General features: G+C 54.0%; 1 protein-coding gene across 2 annotated transcripts; it reads left to right on the top strand.

Annotated features, from left to right (window-relative positions):
• Positions 1 to 2,835: 2,835 nt before the first annotated feature.
• On the top strand, positions 2,836 to 8,152 carry Upk3b (uroplakin 3B). Of its 2 annotated transcripts, none has more exons than XM_042686868.1 (6): positions 2,836 to 3,095; positions 3,282 to 3,431; positions 3,684 to 3,909; positions 4,611 to 4,690; positions 5,965 to 6,094; positions 6,556 to 8,152. In XM_042686868.1, exons 1-6 carry the CDS (start codon positions 3,017 to 3,019, stop codon positions 6,713 to 6,715), a joined length of 825 nt encoding a protein of 274 aa, XP_042542802.1. In that variant the 5' UTR covers positions 2,836 to 3,016; the 3' UTR covers positions 6,716 to 8,152. The 2 variants fall into 2 exon arrangements, with proteins under 2 accessions (XP_042542802.1, XP_042542801.1); XM_042686867.1 differs by having other exon boundaries at positions 3,276 to 3,431.
• The last annotated feature ends 1,374 nt before the right edge of the window (positions 8,153 to 9,526 follow it).

The following is a 9,526-nucleotide window of genomic DNA, read 5'->3' as shown; positions in this document are numbered from 1 at the left end:
CCCAAAGCAATAGCTAAGACCATATAGAAACTTCTAGAAGAAAACCCAGGATCAAGTCATCATGTCCTCAGATTAAACAATGTTTTCTTAGAAGATAAAAGCCTAAAACTCTGGAAGTGGCGCTGTGGCTCAAGCGGTAGAGCACTCGCCTTGAGCTGAAGAGCCCAGGGACAGTGCCCAGGCCCAGAGTTCAAGCCTCAAGACCGACCAAAATAAAAAAAGCCTAGCACTCATAAATGTTACAGACCACGATAGACAATTTGCCCCATGAAAGTTAGAATGTGGTTGTGACTTTAAGCACCACTATCCCGCAATACTGTGAAATTTGGAAAATTATGTAATCACTTAATCTCAATAAAGAATTTGAAAAAATAATAAATAATAAAAAAGAAGATAAAAGCCCAAGCAATCTTTTTGAAAAATAGACAAATCTGACCTCATTAAAATTAAACATGTTGTTCTTTAAAATAGACAAATCTGACCTCATCAGAATTAAATATTTTGTTCTTTAAACACAAATGTCAAGCAAGTGAAAACACAACGTACAAAGTGAGAAACAATGTTTGAAAATATGCACCCGATTGTATATAAATATATTAAAATGCTTGTAACTCAGAAGCAATAAAAGATGAAAAAAAAATGAGCTGAGCTCAATGCCTATAATGCTAGCTACTCAGAAGACAGATTTAAGGATCGAGGTTTGAAGCCAGCCTAGGCAGGAAAAGTCCTGATAGAGGGCGTGGTCCATTTACAAGGGCGTGGCTGAGTGGTGGAGGGTGTGGTTCCATTGCAGGAGGCGTGGCTTAGTAGTAGAGGGTCCGTTATAGAGGGCGTGGTTTAGTGGTAGAGTTTAGCTCAGTGGTAGAAGGCTTGCCTAGCACTACTGAGGCCTAGATTCCAACCCCAGAAAGGGAGAGAGGGGGACTAAGAATTTGAATAATCATCTTTCTAGACAGACAAACACATGAAAATCTGCTCAATGTCATTAGTCAAGGAAACGCAAATCAAAACCTTAAGATATCAACATCGTGAGAGAGAAGGTGGAGGAATGCAGCCTCCCCAGTGCTGGTGGGGCTGTGAAGGGTGGCCCCCTGAGGAGCAGGCAGTTCCTCAGAAAGGAGGTTACCATATGACTGGACAATTCCACTCCCAGTGATAACAAGAATGTGCCCCCCCCCCCATCTGTGGGAGGGTGGGAGAAGGGCACAGAATCTGAGGACAAAGGGTGAAAAAGTGCAGCCGTGGAGCTCACTGGACATTGATGAAAGTGAACTCTGCAACTTGTGGGTGGAGAAGGAGGGAGGATGTGGGAGAGAGTGAGGGAACAGATGACACTGTGCAGACAGGAAATGCACTCAACTACCTATGTAAATGTAACCCCTCTGTAGATCACCTCTAGAATAACAATAAAGTGAATTCTATTTTTTTAAATGTGTCCCCACAAAGAAGGTGTGTGCAAATGTTGATTATAGCCCAAAGCAGAAACACCTGAATATTCATCAGATGGTGAAAAATGAATGTAATATTTGCATGTGAAGGAATATTAGTCCTAAGAGTAGAAGGCCCCTTTCCCTACTATGCCATGAACAGATCTGCAAACAGGCTCAGAGAAAGAAACTGGACAGCCAGGTACTGCTGGCTCATGCCTGTCATCCTGGCTACAGAGGAGGCTAAGATCAGGGGATTTCAGTCTGATGATAACGCAGGGAAGAAAACTCCACAAGACTCCCTCTCCATTTAACTAGCAAAAAGCTAGGCTAGCCTAGCGCCAGGGCTCATGCCTGGAATCCTAGCTTCTCAGGAGGCTGAAATCTGAGGATCATGCTTCAATGCCAGCTTGAGCGGGAAAGTCCATGAGACTCTTATCTCCAGTTGATCACAGAAAAAGCTGGAAAGTGGTGCTGTGGCTCAAAATGGTAGAGTGCTAGACCTGAGCAAAAAGAACCAGGGACAATGCCCTGGCCGAGTTCAAGCCTCAGGAATGGCAAAAACAAAACTGAGCTAGAGGCATGGTTCAAGTAACAGAGCACCAGCAGAGTGAGTTCCAACCCTGGCACCTTTGTGTGTGTGTTGAGAGAGAGAGAGGAGAGAGAATGCCAGGCTAGAAGCATGGCTCAAATGGTAGACCTGCTTAGCAAGCACATGGCCTTGAGCGCAAACCAGGCTGAGCTGTGATTTTTTTTTTTTTTTTTTGCCAGTCCTGGGGCTTGAACTCAGGGCCTGGACACTGTCCCTGAGCTTCTTTTGCTCAAAGCTAGTGTTCTACCACTTGAACCACAGCACCACTTCTGGCTTTTTCTGTTTATGTGGTACTGGGGAATTGAACCTCGGGCTTCATGCATGCTAGGCAAGCACATTGCCACTAAGCCACATTCCCAGCCCCTGAGCTGTGGATTTTATGGTATATCAATTATGATCTAAAAAATAGAGCCACTGGGATGAAGTCATTGGAGCCTGGTCAGCTGTCCGCTGTCCAGGGCTGCACAGTCCATCGATCTGAAGCTAGGAGGATTTGGCCTTGTAGAGGAAAGGGCACAGAGAGTCAACAGGCTCACGGGCCTACCTGGGGGATACAGTGGGCAAGATGAAACTGTCCTGCCCTCTCCTCCACATGCCTCATCTCCTGGGAGGGGATGGATGGTCAGAGGGTTGGTCCTGGCACTCACAGTGCAGGAATCTCAGGCATGTGGCTATAAGCCCAGCTTTCCCTCAGGGACCTCCTCCTCCCTGGCTAGGTGGCAGGTGGGGCTCCAACCCCTGACATCAGCTGGAGGTGGGAAGGCCCAGTAGCCCATGCTAGGGCCTGGTCTACTCCAGAGCCCACCCTGCCCCCTCTCTGTGCTGGGCTGGACTGCCTGGAGGAGTGAGATGCATTTACATTTTTCTGGTCTTTCCTGCCCTTCCTGGCAGCCTGACTAACCAGATCTCCAGGCCTGAGGTGTGGGTGTGGGGTGCAGCAGGAGGTGGCTAGACCAACCCTTGAGCCTCGGGGTGCTCTGCTTGCTTGCTGGCGATCATGGGGTTCCCCAAGAGGCAACCTTGCCCTTGGCTGCTCCTCTCCGTGCTGATCTGTGTCCAGCCTGGCCTGAGCCTGGGTGAGTGAGGGTCGGGGCTATAAGATGACCCAAGGTACTAGGGAACCTGATGGAATGACTGGACACTGGGGGCCCATCTCCTGGAACTGGGAGCAGCAGTCCCAGGGCCCCCGGGGCCCCCAAGACCCTCTTACCCACTAACACCCACCCCTACTGCCCCCTTCTCCCTCCCCCCACTAGCCACAGAGCTGATCCCCTACAGACCACAGATAACAGGCTGGGACCTGGAAGGGAAGGTCACAGCCACTACGTTCTCTCTGGCACAGCCTCGCTGTGTCTTTGATGGGCTTGCAGACACAGCAGACACTATCTGGCTGGTAGTGGCCTTCAGCAATGGTGTGTGTTCTGGGGTCCCCGGGTAAGGGTGTGGTTGAGGGGGAGCTGGGGATTTCTAGGCAGGGAATCCCTGGAGAGGGTGGGAGGAGGGCTTGATCCCAAGGGACTCTGAAGGTGGAAAAGCTGGTTTTGTCTCTGGACTTCTGAGGAAGGGGATGGTGTGGGGACTCAGGGCTGGAGGAGCTGGCCACAGTGGCCCTGGTCCGCAGGACAGGACCGTCTCTTCCGTCTGTCTGTCCCTCCATCCTGCAGCCTCCAGCGGTTTCCAGAATCCGCAAACGCTGGCCGAGATCCCAGCCTCCCCACATCTGCTGAGCGATGGCTACTACATGACTATGCCCTTGTTCCTGGACCACCTGCCCTGCGAGGATCCGGAGGGTGGCAGTGGCGGTGTGCCCGTGCTGCGGGTGGGCAACGATGTCAGCTGCAGCCAGCAGCCCTATTGCAATGACCCCCTGCCCAGCCCAGGCCCCTACAGGTGTGTTGACCCCACCCCCGTACCCTGGGATTGGGCCAGGTGGGGAGGGAGGCGGGGCTATCCCCGCCCCCAAGCTCTAGGATTGGGTTGTGCGGCTGAGAGGGTGTGGCTTCTAGGATTTGATTGGGTTGGCCCCGCCCCCGGGCCCTAGGATTGGTCCGTGGTGGGTGGGAAGGCCGGCGTCAGGGACCAGGTTTCCTCACCCTTCCTGGCCCCGCCCAGGCCTGGATGGAAGGCTGCACAAGCGGCTCCTCCCTGCCAGCCTCAGTTTACGTCTTGAGTGGGGTGGGTAACAGAAAACGGCCTTTCCTAGAGCAGGAGGTGGGCTCCAGGCAGCGGGATCTCAAAGCGGATAGGGGGCCTGGGGGACTCCTACCCACTTCTACAAATGAAGAAACTGAGGCACGGAGTGCCGGTTGGCCTGTTGAGGTTGTAGTGAAGCTGAGATGAGAAAACAGGGGACTTCTGGGGGCCTGTCCCACCAGAAAAGGAGGGCCGAACGTGGGATACAGAGCAGAGAACACAGGGGAGACAGCACCGCTCCTGGCCCCCACATCCACTGGCAGGGTCATTGCCCCACAGCCTCACCGCTTGGGCCTCCAGCCCCTCTCCCGCGCCTCCTTACCCGGCCTAAAGGCAGGCAGCACCCTGCCTCCAGGCCTCTGAGTCCCCCCCTACTCTCCTATTCTCCTCCCACCCAGTGTTAAGTTTCTCCTCATGGATGCCAGTGGCTCCCCCAAGGCTGAGACACAGTGGTCGGACCCCATCGCTCTCCAGCAAGGTACACAGCCGCCTAGACTTCCCAGCTCAGCGGGCTGCCCACTCACCTGCTGCAGAGCTGTCCTGCTCAGCTGGCCCCCTACTTCCAGGGAGTGGGGCCTCCAGAATACAGACCAACCCCCAAGTAGACCTCAGGCTGGAGTGTGGGCCTGGGTCAGCTCTATCATAGGGGTGCCCAGTCCCCGGCCCTACTAGGGACAGAAGCAGCCTGTGGCCTTCGAGGACCCAGCACCAGGCCAGCTGCTGAGTTTGGTGAGAAGGTCCTGAGCACAAAGGAAGCCAAAGCCAGGGCTGGGCAGTGGATTCTAGGAGTTTCTCCAGAAGGGGAGAATGAAACAGCCAAGCATGGTGGTTCTCACTTGTAGTCCTGGTACTCAGGATCACAACTTCAGGACCAATCTGAGCTATGTAGGAAAGACCCTGTCTCAACAAGATGGGGGGGGGGGGGGGGAAGAGGGGTGAGCATAGTGGTACACACCTGTAGTCCCAGCTACGCAGGCAGTGGAGGAAGGCTTGCTGTCTGAGGCCAGCCTGAGTAAAAATGTAAGACCCTATTAAAATAAAAATACAATAAAATAAAACTAAAGCAAAAAGGGCTTGGAGGCATAGCTCAAGTGGTACAATGACTGCCTAACAAATGTGAGGCCCTGAGTTCAGACTATAGTAACATCTAAATACATAATTTGGACAGCCAGGTGCTGGTGACTCATGGCTGTAATCCTAGCTACTCAGGAGGCTGAGATTTGAGGATTGAGGTTCAAAGCCAGGCCAGGCAGGAAAGTCCATGAGACTCTTATCAACAATTAACCATGAGAAAAATCTGAAGTGGTGCTGTGGCTTACGTGGTAGAGTGCTCACCTTGAGCTGAAGAGCTGAGGGAGAGCATCCAGGCCCAGAATTCAAATCCCACAACTGATCCTCCCCCCCAAAAAATAATAATATGTATATGCATACATCTTTTTAGATGGTCCAAGCACATAAAAGTGTTTAGACAAAAGGAGTGGTGGCAGTTGCCTGGGAGGTGGGCTGTGAAGGCCATGGGGGGAGTAGGGTGGGAAGATCCCAGCTCCTGAAGGCCTTGAATGACAGACTCCAGAGAGCAGAGCAGAGACCCCTGAGTCTGTCTGGATCCCTCAAGCAGCCAGGCTGTGAGGTGTGAGCATGGCTGGGGAGGGAGGGAGGGAGGAAGGGAGGAAGAGAGGGGAAGAGGGAGGTAGGGAGGGAGGTCCCAGGCAGCCCTGGATCCCATCCCTCTGAGTAGCCCCTGCGGTACAGGCAAAGCCCCGGGTTCTATCGACACCTGGCCAGGCCGGCGGAGCGGCTGCATGATTGTCATCTCCTCTATCCTCTCTTCCCTCGCTGGCCTCCTGCTCCTGGCCTTCCTGGCAGCCTCCACCATGCGCTTGTGAGTGGAGGCAGCTTGGCCTCTTGCCCCACCCCGAACCCCACTCTGTTGATGGCACCCAGAAGTCCCCATGCGCACTGTGGCTCTGACTCCCACTCCCTCCACACAGGGTGGCAGCTGGCAATTTCTGCTCGGCCAGTCTCCCATGGGGGAAGGGGGCAGGGGTGATCCAACGGTCCTCCCAGACAGGTTTGGGGGCTGCCACACTCTGGCCCTGCCCATCACTATGTTCGCAAACCCTTCTCCATGGGTCTGATATTCTCCCATGAGAATATCATGGGAGGTAGTCAGGGCGACCACCTGGAGGAGGCATCCCACCCAGCTAGCTGCAGCGGGGAGGAGAGGGAGAGGGGAGGATGCAGGATGGGGATACTCTGTGTGTGCAGGCGCATGAGTGTGTGCTTGTGTGTGAGCCTCCATGCCACAGAGACACAGAGCCCCTGATCTCCTCTCTTGTCCAGCTCCAGCCTGTGGTGGCCAGAGGAGGTCCCTGAACAATTACGGATTGGCTCCTTCATGGGGAAGCGCTACACCACCCACCACATCCCACCCAGCGAGGCCGCCACCCTGCCCGTGGGCTGTGATCCCAGCCTGGAACCCCTCCCCAGCCTCAGCCCCTAGCCCACCCCGGCAGCTGAGGCCTGGAGGAGGGGGCAGGGGAGCAAGTGCCTGGCCTGCGTTCCTCCAGCTGACCTGGTCACACCCTCCCCCTTCCTCCTTGTTCACCAGAGTCCCTTCATTTTCCTCCTTTGGAGTAAAGGGGCGGAGCAGGACACTGAGGGTTGAACTTGGAGCTCACACTCGCTGGGCAGGGGCACTACCACTTGAGCCATGAATCCAGCCCTTTATCCATCAGTTTGTCTTTTTCGTAGCTTTTGCCTAGGCCAGTCTCAGACTATGATCCTCCTCCTGCCCCCACCTCTCAAGTGGCTGGGATTATAGAGCTGTGTCTTTGCGTCCAGCATGAAGTATTTCTTTCTTCCTTTTTTGGTGGTACTGGGGTTTGAACTCAGGACCTTGTGCTTGCTAGACAGGCCCTCTTCTATTTTGAGCTGCACCTGTTTTATTCAGCTTCAGACTATGATCCTCCTACCTCTGCCTCCCTCCTAGCAGGGATTACAGGTGTGCTCCACTATGCCCAGCCCCCAGCAGCTCTGACCTGTAGACATCTTCCTTTGCGATGTCATCTAGTAGGACAAAGCTGTCATCCCAGAACCCCCAAGCTTCCCACAGGTGTGGGGGATCAAGGTCACTCTGCAGAGCTCAAGGGGATAGAACTGGATGCAGTGCAGAGAGGACCTGTCTTGCTGCTGGACACAGGTCCCTGGCAGCCTGGACTGTGGAGGCTGGAGCCCTGTCTTGCCCTCTCCACCCCCACCCCCCGCAGCCCACAGTGACAGCAGTGCCAATTCCCCCTGCCCTCCACAGAGCACCCACTGCTGGACAGGACCTGGGACCCAGCCCAGAACTCCACAGGCTAAACAGAGGCCTCAGATCCAGTCTGCATCCTAAGGGAGCACTCTGATCTCTAAGGGCCTGGGAAACACCCGCACATTCACAGCACCAACCATCTCCCCTCAAACATCTTATGTGGAAGCAGGACACAGCAGTACACATCTGCAATCCCAGCACCTGGGAGGCTGAAACAGGAGGATTGAGAGTTCAAGGACAGCCTGGGCTACATAGTGAAAAAAAAAAAAAGTCTCAAAAACAATAATACCTGGGCTGAGTAGTTCATGTCTGTACTCGCAGCTTCTCAAGAGGCATTGATGGAAAGGACTAGGGATCACGGTTAGCTCAGGTGAAAAACAAGATTCCTTCTCAACCAACAAGCATGGCATGATGGTACACACCTGTGGGAGGCATAAGTAGGAGGATCATGATCTGAGGCTGGCCCCAGGCAAAACCACCAAGACAACCTATCTGGGAAACAACTAAAACAAGACCAGGCCAGGGGCATGGGTTTGGAGGCAAAGAAACTGCCTAGCAATTGTGAGGCCCAGAGTTCAATTCCCATTACTGCCAAAAAAATATATCACTTCATTTTTAATTTGCATATCTTAGCTCATTAGCAAGATTAAACATCTTATTTGTGTCAAGCATTTGAATTTGTGCTTCCATGGTTTGTTTGCTTATTTGTGGTTGCTCTGGGGGGGGGGGGGGGTAGGTGCTAGTGGTGCACTGGAGGGGGGCCAGGCACCAAGGCCAGCTGGAACCAGTTTCCCATAGAGAGTTGGCCTAAGCAAGGACCCAGAGATGCAAAACTGTGCATGCATGTGTATGCCTCTGTGTGCTTGCATGTGCCTGTGTGTGTACATGCATGCACGTGTGCGCATGCATGCACCCAGGGCCTTGCACTTGTTAGGCAAGCACTCTACCAGCTCTTGGAATATGCTGCAGACAGAGCTGAGGACAGACAGGTGGATGCAGTCTGGGCTTGGCTATGGGGCAGTGGGTGGCAGTCCTGGCAGCTGAGGCCATGCTTGCTGCCCAGGGTGGGTCTGGGTGTGGCTAGGCTATCACCCTTCCACCCTCCCAAGCCATTTGTCCCCCATCATTCAGCCTTGGAGAGGGGCTCCTAGACTCTGGAGACCACTGGGCATGTCAGGGCAGAGTCCAACCTAGGGCTCCAGCCACCCCCAAGTCTGATGCTCATGGGGAAGGAACTTTCTGAGTCCCCTCTGTCCCTCTGTCCTTCCTGGTTCCTGCCCATGTCCTTCCTAGATCCAGCTCAGGGGCTTTCCTAGCCTGACCCCTTCAGGAAGATACCACATCCTCCCTCAGATTGGGGGTCCTGGGACAGCTGTGTCTCCTGCTCACACTGGACAGGGCTGCCCCACTTCACCTCTACCTCTCTCCCCCCACCTCCTACTTCTCAGAGTGTACGACTCCAAGCTCTCCAGTGCCACCAATCAGGAAGTGCACCCAGTCCACCTTCCCTCTGGCACAGCCCTGGGGTGACTCACCAGACACAGCATCCCTGGCCTTGACCCTGTCTGGCTGGGAGTAGCTCTCAGCCAAGGTGGATGCCCTGGTTGAGCTGCAGTCGCTCCTGTGTACCCCAGAATGGGTTGCTCAGATTCCCCACTCTTGTTCTACCAAGGATAGTGTGTGTAGAGGACTGGGGAGGCGCCAGTGATCCCTCACAGTTTTCTTGAGCAGTGGATCCCCCAACTCAAACCATGGCCTCCAGGTGGAAGGTCCCTATCCACACAGAGTATCTGCAGGCAGAGATGAGCCTCAGCCCCCATCTCCCTCAAGTGACTGATTCACTCAGGCTGGATCCTGAGAGCGCTAATCTCTCTCTCTCTCTCTCTCTCTCACACACACACACACACACACACACACACACACACACACACACACACACACACACACACCCCTCTCATTGTAGGATACCGAGGCCCAAAGAGGGTAAGGAGTGCAGACTGC

Source organism: Dipodomys spectabilis, unplaced genomic scaffold (assembly GCF_019054845.1).
Source record: "Dipodomys spectabilis isolate Male_0828 unplaced genomic scaffold, ASM1905484v1 ptg000098l, whole genome shotgun sequence".
NCBI lineage: Eukaryota > Metazoa > Chordata > Mammalia > Rodentia > Heteromyidae > Dipodomys > Dipodomys spectabilis.
Note: the sequence above shows the minus strand (reverse complement) of the source record. Positions and strands in the feature narration are given on the sequence as shown.

What these genes read in the sequence shown, in the direction of transcription:
- Upk3b (XM_042686867.1), top strand. Translation starts at nt 3,017, where the DNA reads ATGGGGTTCCCCAAGAGGCAACCTTGCCCTTGGCTGCTCCTCTCCGTG. An exon ending in CCCAGCCCAGGCCCCTACAG is followed by an intron (nt 3,910 to 4,610) that starts GTGTGTTGACCC and finishes CCTCCCACCCAG; the next exon opens with TGTTAAGTTTCTCCTCATGG. An exon ending in CCCCATCGCTCTCCAGCAAG is followed by an intron (nt 4,691 to 5,964) that starts GTACACAGCCGC and finishes CCTGCGGTACAG; the next exon opens with GCAAAGCCCCGGGTTCTATC.